The sequence below is a fragment of the Aythya marila genome (assembly GCF_965140915.1).
Source record: "Aythya marila genome assembly, chromosome: 2".
In the NCBI taxonomy this organism is placed as follows: domain Eukaryota; kingdom Metazoa; phylum Chordata; class Aves; order Anseriformes; family Anatidae; genus Aythya; species Aythya marila.
Genome location: NC_139043.1, coordinates 152,484,342 through 152,502,488, shown reverse-complemented (window position 1 = coordinate 152,502,488; position 18,147 = coordinate 152,484,342). Strand labels below are relative to the sequence as shown.

Genomic DNA, 18,147 nt, shown 5'->3' with positions numbered 1-18,147 from the left:
CCTTTAATATTACCAGTGGCACAGAGCACCTGACTATTGCACACTCCGTGCTTCTGATGCTGGAGCCCTGAGGTACAAGGTTTGCTAATGTGGCTTAAGGATGGGGTTAGGGCATACACGTGGTGGATTTCCATGTCCTGAAGGCTGTGTCAACACCATGTTTGGATTTCTAGGGGATTTCTCAGCTCTCTGTCCCAACAACCCTTTACAACAGTGGAACAACAAGACCCCAGTATGGTCATCAATATTCGGATTTGTCTGTGTAAACCTAGCTTTACTTGTTATGGGGCACACTTAGATATAAAAGGATATCAAATCCCTCAGAAAACAAGCTTTAGTTACTGATATCAGAACTGAGTGGTTCGTTTCTGAAAAGGCGAAGAATATATCGGTATCAAGCGGTTCGTTTTTGAGAAGGCAAAGAAAAACACAACAGTTAAATACCAAAACCCTTATTCTCCTGTGTGTGCTAACCCAGCCATTCAAGGAAATTTTCAGCATGTGTGTCGCTAGCCAGACCCATTCTCATTACAGCACAGCTGTTTTTAGTGCCTGTCCATAACCCTCATGTATCTCTCTGAGGCATTGAGTCAATACAGTAATTTTATACGAACTGGGCTAGCCAGCTGTCCTATTAGAGGCCAGCGATAGGTCTCATGGACAAGAAGAAGGTCAGTGCTGCTTGCTGGCTATTCGTGGCCAGCAGGATGGCTATTGATAATCTCGAGACTCTTCTAACTAACACCATGAGCAGAAGGATGAAGGGCCATTGCTAGGACCAGGAGGGTACAAAGGTAGGTTAAAGCAATCTCAATTCATAGCAGATGGCTGTTGTGCTGAATGCAGGTGTCTGGAACAGAAACAACAACAAGTTGTGTGATATTGTTGAGTGGAGGCACTAGAATACTTGCTCCAAGGTACTTAAATTACAGCAATTGGTGCAAAACTTAATTTCAGAGCTCAATTGTATCAACTCATTTCAGTTAGGTTGAGAGCTAACCAGTTTCTTTCCCAAATGATGTTGGCATAAGTTAAGTGTTGGACACCTTCATTGTATTGTATGCTGATGTTAAATTATTCTAAAGGGGGGTTCTGTTAGCAGCATGTCCATTGACTTTAATGAAATAGCTAATTTGATCATTTTAATTATAAGTTGAGGCAAAACAAGAGCATAAATGTTAAAATATCATTTTGTGCCATTAGAGAGAAAATTTGACATTTACTTAAACCAAGGACTAGATTGCTGAGAATGAAGGAGAGAGATAATGAGCAAGTGAAAAGGAAAATAGGAATGAAAAGGTGAGACAATCTGAAAGCTGACAAGACACTAGAAGGACATGACCTGGAGCCAGAGAAGGCTGGAAAAGCCTTCAGGCAGGGACAAGATGAGAAGTTTTGTGAAAAGGTTTCATGTGTTTCTTTAGTTAGGGAGGAAGAGGTTCAGTGCTGGAAAATGGAGCCTCTGTTTCCTGCAGCTCTGAATCAAAGCTTTGGATATCACACACACAATAATGTCTCTGGATTCTCTTCTGAGTGGAATTATTTCTGCATTTGTAAAGCCAAATTTGATCAGATTCCCATAGGAAGAAAAACAGGCACACAGACTCTTCCCCACTCCCCCACCCCCCCTGAAAATAAAACCATACTTTTATTGCAAGAGACTAACAGCTACAACAGGCTAACAGCGATGTTAACAGAAAACAGGTTTCTAAGACAGAAAGAAAAATGGGATTACACAATTACTTCAATACCAGAAGCAGAGCAGAATTACCGAAGCGCTGCAATTTGCAAACCATTCCAGCACCAAAGCACCTCCTGCTGCAGAGGCTGTCTTCTGCTTTTGCTTTAGCCATTGACTGGGTGTGTGGACTATGAATCATGTAACGTCCCTATGTGAACTTGTGCCATTGCTGGAATCGATGAGGATTTTATCACTGGGGGCCAAAATCCTGGTGTATAGTTTTGAGAAGGGAATGTGAGAATATTTACTGACTTGGCAGGGACTTGAGTCACCAATTGGTGCTCGTTTTGCACTTGGGTGGGCATGGTGCTATGGGAAGGCTGGCTACCTTTGAAGGTTGATCGACTCCTGCTTTATGGACATTATGCTGGAGCTAGGTTTTCCAAGCTTTTTTTGGAAATCCTTTTTGTCTTTATCAAGGAGAAAATCTATGACCTGAATAATTGCAGTTTGCTATGTCAACACCTTCGCCCAAAAGCTGGGAGATCAAAATCACCTTTGGGTCTGGTGATTTTCCCTACTGTCTTTCCCCAGCCAGACTTTACATGGGTCTGGGAAAGCTGCTGTTAAATACATCAGGAGAACCTGAACGGTAACTGATGGGAATACAGAGCCACAGGGGAAGTTGCTTCGTAAGTAATTTCTCCTGAGAACAAGTTTCTTCACACAGGAAATTCCCCATTTCTAGTAACTTTAGCAGCAATACTGTAAAAAGAGAATCCTTGTCTCACATAATTTTTTTTTCTTACCAATTCAGTAGAGAGAATTTCCCTAAGATCTTATAGGCTAGAAGCCTTCTTTGATCTTACATTAAAGATATATAATATCTGACAATTTCAGTGGTTTATCGTCTGTGTAATTAGATGCAGCGAATGGATTAGGCCAAATTCTCAGCAGATGTAAATTGACATTGTTGGCAGCTTTGCAACTGTGCATTTCCTCCAGTTTCTGTCAGCTACAGATTTCAGCCCATGTGGCTTTGAGGTTAGCACGCTGTGGTTTGAAATCTCGTTTGTGTGTCCCAGGGAAATCTGGTCCCCACAGGTAGATAGGGAGGCAGATTTGGGTCCTATTTGTAGCCTTTGTGTCTGCATCGCTTCTGATTGACATTTCTGATCTGCACTGATTTCCTCCGTGCTCCCGGTCAATGCTGTAATTTCTCTAAGATGCAGTTCTCTGTCTGTAAGATATGGGTAGTAATACAGCATTGAATTTCTCCTCACTCAAGTCATGCAAGGAGAAATCCATTAATGCAAGTCATTTAGGTAATAGAGTAATGGTGGCTATGAGCATTGCAAATACCTAGGTCTAGTCCTGCAGAGGGATGCACTCATATTTATATGGAGATAAGAGCCATGTTTTTCTAACTGCTACCAAACCATTTGATGTTCTGTGTTGAAAAAGCACAAGGCGGTGAAATAAATATTCTAATTGCAGTTCCAGAGAAGAATCGTGTGAAAATAAAGGATAGAAAATTGAAAAGTGCTGTTTTAACTTCGCTTGTCATTTGCTCTGCTAGGATATGGGAAGATTTTGAAAAATAAAAGTGCTGTTTTGTGGCTGCTGCTCTCCCTCTGTAATCATCCCTTCTCCTTTGCTCTAAAGCATCATGACAGCATGGCAGTTAATAGTGATCTCGTGTAGGATTAAATCGTCCCTCTCTCCTCAGGCCCCTCAGACTCAGCTCCAGGTCAGCCTGGAGTTCCCCTCCCAGTCCTTAAGGACACAAGTTTTTCTAGGGCTGACTTAATGATACTGTCATAATAAATGCTTTGCACTAAATTCTAAATGTCTTTTCATTCAGCCTCAGTCTCTGCTCACACAAACTCCCAGTGAAACCAGCCATTTCCACCAAACCCAGGCTTTTGATTTACTAGATCTCAAAACACTCAGAGAAGCAAGCATCTCCCTTATGTGAGATTTGGGTATGGCATCAGCTTATAGGTTCTTATTTTCCACCCTGTGCAGAGCCAGGAACACAGACCTAGGGCGGCATCCTACGGAGGGTGCCAGGAGATTTAGGCATGTGTCATGGCAGAAGAGATTTTTAGGGAGGACTGGCATGAGCTGGTGGCACGTGGGGGTCAGCAGGCGAACTGAAGTGAACGTGAGAGGCATGGAAACAGGTACGGAGCCAGGAGAGGAAGAACAAGACAAACAGAGCACGAGGGCCAGAGTAACTGTGAGGTGGGAGTAGAAGTTGGACGATGGCGGAGGATGTGATAACAGATGAGGCTGCTATAAGAAGCCTCGACTATTAGTAGTATATCAGTCTTCTGTTTTACTTAGCAGTGTGCTGGAAAGTGCCATAGATTCAATCTTGTGTAGCTTGTGGAAATGCAGCCCTGCGTGCATTTGAAATGCAGGAGATGCCACGGTCTGGAGCGGATCTCAGCCCCTGTTTTATCTTGTACACCTGACATTTGCAGTTGAAGGAAGCCTGCAGCAGGAAATGGAGTGCAGTTTATTTCACTATATTTATATGAAAAACATTCATTCATGTGCCCTGCTGTTTGTACAGTTACTAAGAGGATGAGATTGATAGTAAGTGGTCTTATGAAGCTATCAAGCAGTTTCATATTCAGGGCTCAGCTTCCTGACTGTTCAGTCTGCCCCAAACCGGCCTTTTCAGGACTTTCTAATTTTCCCAACAGGGCTTTTCAATCTGCCAAAAATTATTATCCTTGCCCAGACATGATCTTCAGGGAAAATCAAAAAAGACCCAGTCTCCTCCTTCCCCATCTCTGTCGCTGATTCAGCAGGCCAGGAACACAGTTTGCCGTTTCCTCGTAGGCTTTTGTCCTGTAACTCGTGGCTGTTATTTCATGTGGCTTTAGTCCAGGTTCAGCGAGCAAGAGCTCAGCAGCCCTTGGAGCACACGCCAGCTCCAGCCTCGCTGCCCAGCCGGAGCTAACCACGAACTTTTGCTGGCCTGGTGACATTGCCCAGGGGTGTGAGGAGGTGTGAACCCTCACTGCCTAGCCATGCTGGCACACAGTCCTAAAAATGGCACGATTATAAAGCTGAGAGCTACAGCTTGCTTTGCTAACGGGGAAAAGCTGCTAAGCTTGTGCAAAGCTCTGCTTTGTAGGCAGGAGTCTGCGTATGTATGCAAAGATGCTTTGCCACTGTGGTTTAGCAGGAGGGAAATGCATCTACTGTAGACATAAATTTAATCATGGAGAAAGTCTATTTAAGCTGCAAATTTCCCTCCTGAACAATGTGTCCTGAGCTGCCTGCTCAGGAGAAAGGAGGGTAGGGTTGTTTTGGAGATGCATTAGGGCTAATGGCCCCCAGCTATCTCAGCGCACACAAGGATTCTCCAGCTGTGCTTAGGGAGGCTGGGATCAGAAAACCAAGGAGTTGCAAGAATCCTGGCTCTTTTTTTTTTTTCCCCCCTCTAACAATCAGCTTGACACAGAAGCACAAGGAAAAGTCTCTGCGGTGTGACATCCATGCAAGAAAAAAGCCTTAGCAAGATATGTGCTCAGAAATCTTCAAGGCTTGATGCCTCTTGGAAACACAATTCGTGTCTGAGAGCCCACTCTACCCTGCCAGTACAGTGCTAACTTCACTGAACATAATGTGCCTTTCCCAAGAATCCCCTAGATTTTGAACACCGCTTGACTATCTGGCCCTCCGGGAGAACTGAAATTCGGGTGCTAGCTGTTTCCTCCTTTGCTTTGTTGCCTTCAAGAAAAAATGCCAAGAGTATTCAGCCAGAGTCTCCAGACAGCTGGAAAAGCTGCAGACACAGCTGAAGTGGACATTGACAAACATTTTCTGCAGTTCTGACGGCAATTTTTTGCCTGTCCAGTGCCAAATAGCTCATTGCACCAACCACTTCCCTCCAGGCCCCTTTCCCTCAGCTTCAGTATGCAGCTGCACCATTTCTCCATCCTCTGCCTTCCTCACTCTCTCACACCTTTTTTTCCTTCTGTTTTTTCCCCATCTAGGTTAGATTCCCTGCTTGATAAACCCTACAGGTCACCAACACTATCACACTCTTCACTCACGCTGCACAGCCTGTCCCTACCACTACTTTTGTGCCTTGTACATGCAGATCGTGAGCCATCAGTCTTGGCTGGTCCTTCAAAACGGACTTACTGAGCCTGATGCCAGCATCTCCAAGCCTGCTCTATGCATCCTTTTATAACTCCCAGCTCAGCGAGCTGGCTGGGGCGTGGATTGCTAAGCAGATCCATTGGTCTCAGAGTGAGGAGATGTCACACCACCCAGCACCATGAGAATGCTAAGTCGTTATTTTTGGTAGCCAAAAGAGGAGAAAATGCAGAAGTCTTCAGTTATTATTGCAGCCTTATTCATGCAGTCAGACTGGCCTGTGTTGAGCAACCACGAGGAAGAAATGCTGTCCCCAAAGCACTGCTGTATGATAGTTAGGATATGGCAACCCGAATTTGGTTCACGGTCTGCCTTTGTTAGGCTTGTAACCCTATAACCATGCCCTGCTTCAGAGCAACCGTCTGCACCCTGGCTGTAATACTGAATCACAGGGATGTTGTGAGGCTTCATCAATCAACTGTGGTTTTAAAAGGAATCTCAGCTCCTGGCCCAAAAGTGTAAATCTTCGTAATTTATGTCCTTGTTAGGATTTTTTTATACAAGCCTTTATCCTTTTTTTTTTTTTTTCTTTCTTTTTTTTTTTTTTTTTTTCTTAAAACAAATGTACTCTGGGTCAATTCTCAGTGGGTTACTCCTGATTTAAATGTGTGTAACAGAGATGAGAATCCAACCCCTTGTCTTCAGCCAGAGGAAGGCTCTTAATACTGTAGCTACTTACACACCCTGTAAAAAGAAAGCTATTTAAAAGCCGCATTTGACTTCAACAGCAGGAAAATGTGCCCCTCACTTTTCCCCAGCATCAATCCTTTTTTAAAGCATATCGTGTATTTACAAGCTGTCTTGAGCACTGAAATTGATTTTAGAGCTGGGCAGTTATTAAAGGTTCATTTTCCCTCCCTCCTCCAGTTTCTAAATAAGTGCTAATATGAGGTGGTGGGAAATTCTCTCCATGAGACGGTGCTGCCTTTGCCCTGACTCTCTGAGTTTCTCGGGGAAGGTTTTCACTATACTGTATATCCCGCTTGATCTCTACAAGTAAAACTATAATCTTCCTTTCAAAGAAGCCGTTTAGCCTTGTGTGTATATACAGGTTGGAATTTATTTAGGAAAATAGCTGTAAGAGACTCTGGCACAGCTAAATGTAATTGAATTAGCAGAGGTTTAGGCTACTGCTATGCTCTTAGTTCCATTTCAGCACTTTCAGATATAATAATAATGATGTTTAGCATCAAATTCTTAATTATTAGTTGGTCCAGCTAGTGCCTGAGTTTGGTGCGATAAAGCTGACACTTCCAACATGTGAACGGAGAAGAGGAAAGATGCTGTTTTTCCATGTGTTCAGTGGAAAATTGGCTTGCTTGGCCCTGGTCTGTCCTAGGTGGACTCTGAAATTGCATCCACAGTCAGAATATTCAGGGATTACACAGGAATATTCAAGCCTTGGACCACTGAGACAGGTCTGCAAGAGATGCAATAGTGGAGGATGCCCATCTTCTTTTGTGAAGGATCTAGGCTGACACTTAGGCTGGACACCTTACCTGCCACAGGCTTTCTCTTTTAGTAAATCTGTCTGTTCCCTACCTAAAAAAAATGGGATATGCAGGAGGAAAATGTTGGGTGGAAAACATTTTTTTTGTTTACTAGGAGGTGGTCAGGTCCTAAATGATGGGAATAGAGGCTGGAAATAAATACCAGTAAAAAATGCACTCTAAAAAGTATGGAGGTATCTGAAGTGTGAGTGCATTCATGTATCTTCAAAATAGGAACAAAAAAAAAAATAGAACGATGTGTGGAAGAGCCCACTCAATCTCTTCTAAATAAAAAGGATGTATATACATCTACCATTTACTCAAAGGAGATAAGAGTTAGATCCTGCAGTTCGAGCAGTCAACACAGAGCAGCCAGTAAGGTAAATCAGAATTTTATTCACCCTTATTTTAAACATTTTAGGCAGTATTGGGTATTTTCTTCTGGAGAAGACTACTCCACAAAAACTATTTCTGATAATGAGTCCCAATTTTCCTTTTGCAGTGGTACAGTAATAGTTGCAGCTTATTTCACCAGCCAGGAAGCCCCCAAAGCAATTTACATCTCCTTCAGCTGTGACTTTAACGCAGTGCTCACTTCCACAAGTTCATTCAGAAGTTGCTGCATCAAATTATAGTAGCCATTGCCACGGGAAGGCTGCTGTCTCTCCTAGCACTCCAGCTCTTTGCAGGTCAGGTGTCACTGGTGGTGATGGACAAGCCCATACCAGTACAGGGATCTTTTTTTTTTTTTTTCCTAGTTTTCCAGGGCTGTCCTCAAAGAGTCGTTCTTGTTCAGCAGCAGTTTCAGTATGCAAGGCAGTCATCTAAAGTATGCATCAAATACTATATTGAGGCGTCAGCTGCAGCAAATGCAAAAGTGCCAGTCACACTGCGAGCGTTCAGGAAGCTACAAATAGCTCGGGAAGTCACATTGGCTCAGGAAACGGAGTCAATTCTGCAACAAATGATCAATAATCAACACCTTTGCCGTATTAATTTCTCCGAGGCAGCCTGTTTCTCTTGCAGTGTGCCTACAAGACTGGCATACATTACTGTCAGTGAGTGATGCTGTCCCCTTAGCTGCTCATGTTTAATGAAAGCTTTGTGCCTATATATAAATTCTGTGTTTGAGTGAAACATCTTCCAAATCCTTCACAGCAGTTCTGGAAGAGACCTTTGGCTTGTGTACTGAGAAGCGAACTCACCCTTTCCGCCATGCACGAGCTCTGCAGAATAAAAATGATACATGAATATAAAAATAGAACAGAAGAGACTATTTAGGTTGGACCAGATGCTCACACTCCTGCCACCTAGGTTGATTTAGCATTAGTGAATTCACTGTAAAAAGAAGTAAGTGTGGGAAAAATACGAAGCGTAGGTCTGATCCTGTTCTTTTTTTTTCTCCCACGTGTGAACTTGCTTCACACGAGCACCCTCTCCCTAAGTCAATGAAACTCTTGGTGCATGTTTTCTGTCACCGCTGATTACTTTCAAGAGGGTTGTCATGTTGCAGACACAGAGGGATGAAGAGGAGAATTAAAGCACCAGTCCCCTGTTTTGTCTCCTTCTGCATAAACACTGCTCGGGGAAGGGAACACTGCTGAATGATCCGAGACCTGCCTGAGTGTATCCGATAGAGGCTGCGCTCCTTTTGAACATCAATGGGAAAAGGCACAAAGAATAAAAGGAGAGCTGCACGGGGAAGGTTCCCTCCTCCATCATTTTCCTGAACTGCTGCTCTAAGGACACGGGTGCGTTCGCCTAGTAACCCAAGCTCGGCTTCCTCCTGCAGTCAGCCAAACAAGTCCATGGTCCACGAACACTTCAGTGGCTGTGCAAACGCACGCAGCTGGTGGGAGCACTGAACCAGAGGAGAGCTTGTGAGAGTAAAAGGAAGCGTGGCTCTTACAATCCAGCCTCTAATATTTGCCGCGATGATCCTCGCATTCCTGATAAAAACCCGATCCAAAGACCGCCAGATAGAAAGATTCTGCCTATGATAGGCTTTGAGTCAAGCATTGCGTTTTTAAACCGAGCCACTTCCCAGTTCTTAAAATCGCAATGTTTACCTCGGTGCTGCAGCTGCACTGTGAAGGACAGCCGCTCTCACGGTTGGAGCATTTCCTGAACTAGTTTCTTAAACTTGCAGGGAAGAATTTTTATGGGGGACCTCTGGTGAGCTATTCTTCACCGCTGAAATTGCAGAGTTTTCCTTATGCTTCCCCGCCCTCAGTGGGTGTTGAATTTGCTGCAGATCTGAAGCCCTCCTCTCAGGTAAAATGTGTGACAACAACCCCTCCTTGCATGTGCCCACCTTCCACGAATAATTGCCTATCGCCACTCAGAAGAACATTCACAGCAAATTTCAGCACCCATCAGGTGTTGATGTGTATCTCCTGCCTGATTATCTAAGCTTCCTTAGGGCATGCAGAGCTGTAGAGGACAATGCCTCCTCCAGTACCAGCACTGCAGCAATTTAAAGAAATCCCCCGAAGGGCAAGAGACACTTTCTGGGGTGAAACAGGGCTACATCTCTGCCTTGCTTGCTTGTAGGCAAAGAATAAGACACAGAACATCTCCTTGCCATGGCAGACAGGTGGAGAAGCTACAAAGAGCTGTCATGTTACACCCTTGCATGGGGATGGTGGCTAAAATTGGGGCTACCTCACTTGAACTTCAAAATCTCTACCAAGCTGTAAGTGTCATGGAGAAAATTTATAGTAGACTCTCTCGCAGCACAGGGGCTGGGGACCGCTGAAGGAAGTCTGGTTTGAACAAACAAAAGCAAGTGCTCTTCCCAGTCTGAACGACAGATCTGTCAAACACTTTCTCAGGGGATGCTGAGGATGCAAAAATTTTAGCTGGATTCAGGAAAAAGAAAGAACAAGTGCTTGGAAGAAAGATCCATTATGGGTCACTAAACAGAGCAGCTAAGTGAGGCTCAGAAAAATCTCCTGAATCAAAATAGTCTTGAGGTTGGGAGAGTACTGAAGGTGAAAAAGAATCACACATACTTGTTCTGTTTTCATTTCTCCCTACGTGTCACTGTGGGAGAGAAATTTCTGGGCTAAATGAGCCCTGGCCCTGAACAAGAACCACTGTTCTCACCATCTTCGTGCCGCCGTTTCAAGAGAAAGAAAATAACTTCCTGACAACCTGTGGAGAAAAATAAATAGCCTAGCTCTTTCCTTCATTTTGATCATGTTTTTCAGTTATTTTTCTAGTTTGGAGCTTTTTTTCCCCCTCATATCTGGTTTGTTGTGACTCCAGTGGTTTAACTGGAAGATGGCTCGTGTATTGGCAACTCTCAGCCCGTTCTTGCAGAGAGAGCCACTAGATCTCTCCCTGCTGCAGCATCTCTCTTTGGTCAACAGTAGAAACTGGAGAGGTCCACAAAAGCAACTCGATGCCAGTTCCCTTGCAACTTGCTCCTGCCTTCGCTGTAAACTCAAGGTGAAAGAGGAAAGCAGCTCTAATGCCACAGCACCCACATTTTACCTGGAAGGTGGGATTCTTCTCATACCCGCTAGCTTCTTCTCGAGGGAGTAAGTGAGGGAGCAGTTAGCAGATCTCACAGCAGCCAGTGCAACCATTTCGTAGCTTAGGGCTGTCTTCCAACCTGTTTGCTCTCTCGCAAATCAGACTAGTCTGAGAGGAGTTAAGATATATGTTGACACTTTGAGTTAGACATCCTTTTGGTGAATAACCAGGGCTTGCTCCTCCAGTAGCTGTGTTACAAGTGTCCACGTCCCCAGCCAGGCAGTTTTCCACAAATATTTTTTTTCCTTACAAAGAAAAATTTTGGCTCGGATTTTTCAGCCACCTCCATTTATATTAAAGAGAAAAAAGCTGTTCGCTCATCCCTCATCCCTCTAATCCTTTCCATGCCAGCTTTGCCAAGAGATATTTTCTAGATTCTTCATCTTTACGGCTTCCTTTTCTTTCAGCCATGCTGCACACCCCTGGGTCCCAACCCAGCACTCAGGCTGACAGTGAACTTTCTGTTCCAGGGTGTATGTGTCTGCCTCGCACTCGGGCGATGCCAGCTCCGCTTGGCACTCCAGCAGAGCCTGCGAGCTGAGCCATCGATCATCCTGTCCAACGTCACTCCTTCTCCCCGAAGTTTGCCTGACTGCTCCGCTGCAGACGGAATGCTTGAGGGACACTTTGGATGGTATTTGCACCGTCGTTCAAATGCAGAGTTTTGCTGGGGAGGCCGGATGAACAGTGCCACGGGGCTGGTCCTCAGAGAGGCTGGATGTTTTCTCGGCAACAAGGTCAGAAAACAAGGAGAAAATCCTGAATTGTTGCAGATGTAAATAGATGTGACTGTGACTTCTCTCTAAGCAATGCTGAAATGTTTGCAAGCACACAGAGCTACAAATATTTCCTGCTCCACAACCCCACCAAAATGCTAATACTCGGATATTTCTCCACTATGCACTACGCCAATCTGCAGCTTGACCCTGAAGCCCGAGAGGAGGAAGGCTGCAACCCCGTGGCTATGCCTGTACCCTCCATGACTGTCACGCTGCTCTATGACCCAAAACCTCACGGAGACCTTGGCCCTTCCCAGCTGCCCACAGGCTCCACCTCAACCCCCCGTTAGTCACCATTTCCCAGCTAAAGGTTAATTACTCTGGGGGACATTTCCACCCAAGCTGTTGCCCGCAGGTTGCAATCCCTTCGTGAGTGCTATTTTTAGACCAGCTCCTTCGTTGCTATTGATCCCAGTCACCCTCCGTTAATTAGATACACACAACACACACAGCATTTGCAACTCATTTATCAATTCCATTCAGCACCTCCATCCCCTGAGATGTAATTTGGAGCCCTCCTTGAATCATGCTATTGATCTTTCCCAGCGACTTTGCTATAGGATTCTCTGTGTTGCAAACTATTTATAGATCCTACTTCTTCTCCTGCTCTCCCTTGGGGAATCAGAAATGGGCAACGGTAATCAGGCTTCTATTTTTAAGAAGGAGTTGATCGAAACCAGATATTTCCTCTTTTCTCCTTCCCCCTGTTGCCGTTAGCACAAGCGTCTTTCAGCAGGTGAGACCTTCCCGCTATGCGTGGCGCTTGTAATGATTTTGGTAATGCTCAGGTGACACGATCCAGGCCTTGCCCTGGAGGATGAAAATTTCATTTGCTGAATTAACAAAATGAATCCCTCACTCCTCACTGTGTCCAACGGTTTCACGAAGGGCTCTGTGACCTGTTTTGGCTGCTCAGCCTGAGGTGCTCCTTTCAGAGGGCTTCTGTCTCGGAGACTGACTTCTCAGCATGCAGATTTGATCCATTTTCAAGGCACCAGGTTCCCGTTGCACGCTAAAGGAAGGGTACCCAAAGCCCTTAAACAAGCTGTAGTCAGGACTGGGACATATAGAGATGCTTTAAGGGAGGGAGGACAAGTAAGAAGTCCAGGTGTCCCAGGATTTCAGAAAGACCTAAAATGGGACTCCAAAGAAGTCAGGAGCAACTCAGCCTTTGTTGGCTACGACTGCAAATCCCAGCTGTAGGGCAGGAGTTACCATCTAGGGGCCTGCAGTTACCATGAGCAAGGTGACACCATAAGGACAGCCTTGTCTTGAAGCTTACACAAAAATGGCCCTGGGCTTCCCCTGGTGGCACCTACTGCTGCAAAGCTGATGGTGACATGGGGGAGAGGAGCTGGGCAGGCTGCCAGGTGGTGCTGTGGCTGGAGGCCAGCTGGGGTGTTTGGGGCTAGGGTGTAGCTGTGATGTGTGGGGTTGTGGTATTTGGGGCTGTGTGTGAAGCTGGGGTGTCTGGGGCAGAGCTGTGTGGGGCTGTGTGTCTGCAGCTCGGATATTTGGGGCCATAGAGTTTAGGAGTGTGCATGTGCAGCTGTGATGTTTGGGGCTGTGGTGCCTGGGGTTGTGTGTATATTGCAGTGGTATTTGGGGCTCTGGTGTTTGGGACTGTGGTGTTTGGGGTTGTGTGAGTGTAGCTGTGGTGCCTGGGGCTGTCTGTGTGTAGCTGTGGTGTTTGGGGATATGCATATGTAGCTGTGGTATTTGGGGCTGTAGTATTTGGGACTATGTAGCTGCATTATTCGGGGCTGTGGTGTTTGGGGCTTTGTGTGTGTAGCTGTGGTATTTGGGGCGGTGATGTTTGAGGTTGTGGTATTTGGGGCTGTGTGTGTTATTGCCGTGGTGCCTGAGGCTGTGTTATTTGGGACTGTGGTATTCAGGGCTGCATGTGTGTAGCTGTGGTGCCTGGGGCTGTGGTATTCGGGGCTGTGCGTATTGCTGTGGTGTCTGGCACTGTGTCACTGTGGTGTTTGGGGCCGTGTGTCTTCGGGGCTGTGCATTACTGCGGAGCCTGAGGCTGTGCGTGTGCAGCTGAGCTATTTGGGGCTGTAGCGTCTGGGGCTGCGGTTCTGGGGGCTGCAGCGTGCCTGTGGGGCTGCATTCCCCACAGCTGCAGCGCCCACGGCCATGAGGCGCGGAGCTCGGCCGGCGGTGTGGGGCGGCTCCGCCCGTCCCGGCCGCCACCTCCCCACCACCACCACCACGGCCACCACCGCCCGTCCCCGCTTGTGGCGGCCGAGGCGTGGCCATGCCGGGGGGAAGGCGGGCAGCGAACGGCGGCGGGGGAGCCCCGCGGCCTCTCCCTGACAGGGCGGCGCCGACGGGGTTAAGCCGCTCCCCGCGGCGGGCCGGGGCGAGCTCCCGCCTCCCGAGCCGGCTGCGGGGCGGCCACGGACACACAGCCGGGCACACTCACACACACACACACACGGGCACGCTCACGCACACACACCCCTCACACTCGCTCTCACACACACACACACGCCGAGCACACACTCACACACGCGCGGGCGATGGCAGAGGGGCGCGGGCTTCATTTTCCCCGAGATGATGTCAAGAGCCTGGGAGAAGGAGGAGGAGGAGGAGGAGGACGCTTGCTCTTTTCCTTAACGGCTTTGTTCTAAAAAAACCATCCGAAATAAACCAGCCCAGGGGGAGCAGCCGCGAAAGTAGCCTTTTTTTTTTTTTTTTTTTTTTTCTTCCAAATCTTTATTTATTTATTTTTGTTTGTCTGTGTGTATCTTTTGCTCCCGGGGGGTGGGAGCAAGGCTCCGCGTCCCAACCCCGGGCAGGTGCTCCAGCGGCGGCCGCCTCCCCGCCGCCCTCCCGGCCTCTTTCTCTCTCTCTCTCTCTCTCTCTCTCTCTCTCTCTTTCTCTTTTTCTCTTTCTCCCCGCCCGCCCGGGGCGGCTCCGGGGCCGCTCCTCCCGCTCGGCTCGGCTCGGCTCGGCTCGGCTCCTGCGGGGCGCTGGCTCCCCGCCGCCCCCGCCTCCTGCCGGGGATGCTGCCCCCAACTCCCCGCCCGTCGCCTGATACCACCACCGCTACCACCACCACCACCACCACCGCTACCACCACCACCACCACCGCTACCACCACCACCGCCGCTTCTTTCTTCGCCTCCCCGGACTCCGCACCGCGGACACCTGCAGCAAGCCGGCTCCCCGCCGCCCGCCTCGCACGGCGGCCGAAGGAATAAAAGCGCCCCCAGCCCGTCCCGAGCCTCTCGGACGGAGATTTTTTCCCCCCAAATCTTCTCCCCCCCCCCCTCCCCGCCTTCCTCCTCAAGCAGCCCCCGGAGCCCAGCCGCTCCTCGGCCCCTCCATCCCCGAAGAAACTTGGGACGGGGCCGGCTCCAGCCTCCCCGCCGAGCCCTGCCCGGGCTGCGGGGGGCGAATTGGCGGAGGGGGGGGCCCCTCAAAGCACCGCAGGACCCCGTCCCGGCTCCTTCCTTCCTTCCCACGCCGGGGACCCCCCCCTCTATAACCCCTGGCCTCGGTGCTGGGGAGGAGCGGGGTGTGTGTGTGTGGGGGGGGTTGCCCTGGATGGCCCTGCGCACTGGGACGGCTTGGTTTGGGCAGGTCCTGCGCAGAGTTTCCCGGCTCCAAGGCACCTGGTCCCGGCGCTCCAGCAGCCTCCTGTGCCTCTCGTCTGGCCAGGAGCCCGAGCACAAGCTGCCCCCCAGCAGCGGTGGCGGTGGGCGCCGCCGCCGCCTCCCCCGGCAGCTGTCCCCCTGCTGCTGCTGCTGCTGCTGCTGCTGCTGCGGCTGCCGCGGCCTGTCGGATCCCCGGGTGGCCAGGGGGGGACATGGTCCCCTCACTCGCCCCTTGCTGGCGGCCATGAAGAGGCAGAACGTGCGGACCCTGTCCCTCATCATCTGCACGTTCACCTACCTGCTGGTCGGGGCCGCCGTCTTCGACGCGCTCGAGTCCGACAACGAGATGCGGGAGGAGGAGAAACTCAAAGCCGAGGAGATCCGGCTCAAAGGAAAGTACAACATCACCAGCGAGGACTACCGGCAGCTGGAGTTGGTGATCATGCAGTCTGAGCCGCACCGGGCCGGCGTCCAGTGGAAATTCGCCGGCTCCTTCTACTTTGCCATCACGGTCATCACGACCATCGGTGAGTGGCTTCGTTTTGGGGAGGACCTTTGGGGTCGGGACAAAAGCCTTCTCCCTCCCCTCTCCCGGCTTGGAAGAAAGGGAGAGGGGCAAGGGGGCTGTGGCGTGCAAAGTGTTAAGTGCCGGATGAGTTTTTTGGCTTCCCTCCTGTGTTATGTAATTTGTGTCTCTCCACGGGCAACTTGTTGGACTCGGAGGTGTCCCGCATCTCTTTCCCCTGGAGATGGAGCCTGTTGTCCCCTGGGTGGGACTGGAGAGGAGCGGGGCTGTGCTGGTGGGGGACTGGTGGCTACCAAGTGGCTACCACTGTCCTGCGGCTTGGGTGGCGAGGAGGAGGTGGGGAAGGGGCGGGATGGCACCGCTTGGGGGGTTCCCCGCGGGAGGAGCGAGGCCCTGCCGCCACGCTTCTCCTGGGAACCCTGTGTGCACCTGCACTTCGGAGACATGGGGAAAACTTGGGCAAAAGGCAGCTGGATGAGGACAAAACGAGGCGGGCGTGTGAACAGGCTCAGCCTGGAACCCCCTCTTTGCAGCCGTGGCTGAGGGCAGCCCGGCTCTCCCAAACTTTGTCTTGGCATCGGCAAAAGGCTGTGGTGGGGTTCCCACAGCTGCGGTCTCCCGCCGTGTTCCTGAAGTTTTCTTTGCAGCTGGAGCGCCTGATGTGTCAACAGGTCACAGAGTGCATCTCCTCTCTGTGGCCGTACAGTCCAGCCAGCAGAACGATGCCCGCTGTCGTGCCGGTGTTGCCTAGCTCCCCGGGCATGCCATTCCCCAGGACAGCAGAGGGACCGCCAGCGGACGCAGCCACAGGCTGTCATTTTGTACTTCTCTGCTTCGCTCAGCTCAGACAGAGCATTTCGCATAAAGTTTGCTTCCCTGCCGTAAAAAATAAATGCCACGGTAACTAGAGGCTGCAGTGTGCACGCCAGGCTGCTGCAGCTCGGGCTTTGGCTTGGTTAGCAGGTGTGTTCTTCCTTGTTTTGCTTTCAGTAGGGTGGATTTGCTGAGGCTGTTCGACTCGTCCTTCTCTCAGCACTTCTAGATGCTCCCCTCTAATATCTGGGGAGATCTGAAAATACCCCTCTAGCTCGAAGGCTGCTTGACAGTGCCTTGTATTGAACACGAGAGAACTAGCTCTCATGCTAATACAGGAAGACTCGGTCTTTTTTTTTACCAGTTAGGGCTTGTTACGACCAATTACCACGTTGCCACCTGAAGATAGTGGCAGTTTTCAGCAGAGTACGCCGTCCGCTGTCCTTTGAGCTGTGTTTACTTACATTTGTATTTGACTATGTTATAGCTGGTGCATTAACATGTTCATTCGAAAGACTATTTGACAGCATGAAGCCTATTTGCCCTTTCAAAGATTAGATTTTAAGTGGCAATCTCCTTTTCTGTTACTATATACATACATAAATAAACATATGTAAGTAGTCTATAGAATATAAAGTAGAATGTAACTTTAGCAGATGACTTAGATTTGCTTCTCTTCATTACGGTGTCCGAACTCTCCTCCTTTGCTGACAGATTCTCTCTTCCTCGATCTGTGTCTTGTCATTTATTTGGGCGAAGTGAATACTGGACTACCGTGCCCTCCTGGTTTACAACAGGGCTTCCATGCACATGCCTGTATACTCACGGTGCCCTATACTCCTGCATGAGCTGCAATACTTTCTGTGTTCTTAAGCTCGGTTGGTGACAGGTAGAAAGGGCTGTTTTTACAGTATTTTGCTGTTTTGACCATATTTTACCTGGAAACAAGTACAACTTGTCCGGGAGGCTGTAGCATTTTCTCATGCAAAGAGCTGAGATTCATGTAGGAAGCTCGGAGCCCATCAGCGTGCAGAGGATAGTAGTGTACATTTCTGTAGGCTGAGGTGCTTTGGGATGTCAGAAATGTGTAGGTTTAAAGCATGTATAGCAACGGGGAACCACAGGAAGCGAAGGGGATAATAAAGAATGGTGCTGAAGGATGTTCTTTGACAATTGTTCATTGGGGAAGCTCTGCTCCAGGAGGATACGCGATCCCTCTTGCAAAAGTTTATTAATAGTTACTATCAGTATCTTGCCAAACTTATTTCTGTTTTGCATGTTTCTTCAGTACTAAAGTAGCTTCAGGATGTTATCAGATCTACTGGTGGTCTGTAAAAGTGAGCATGGGCGGTATTTCTTTATTTTTCATTTATCCTAAAAAAAAAAAAAAAAGGTTCACAAGAGAAAAGTATGAGTTTCTGTATTAAAGTTCTCAGGAAAATAAGAATAGATTTCTTCTCTGTTTCTTGACCTGGACAGCGATCTTGAATGTTCATCTTTTTTTGGTGGTTCTTATTTTTAATCTAAC

General features: G+C 48.5%; 1 protein-coding gene across 1 annotated transcript in view; it reads left to right on the top strand.

Annotated features, from left to right (window-relative positions):
* Positions 1 to 15,230: 15,230 nt before the first annotated feature.
* The window catches only part of KCNK9 (potassium two pore domain channel subfamily K member 9), a gene marked incomplete at both ends in the record, with an annotated part of 79,472 nt that continues 76,555 nt past the window's right edge, over positions 15,231 to 18,147 (top strand). The window contains one exon of the mRNA XM_082752474.1: positions 15,231 to 15,807. Within this exon, the coding sequence (XP_082608600.1) occupies positions 15,231 to 15,807 (577 nt within the window). The remainder of the gene's footprint in view (positions 15,808 to 18,147) is intronic.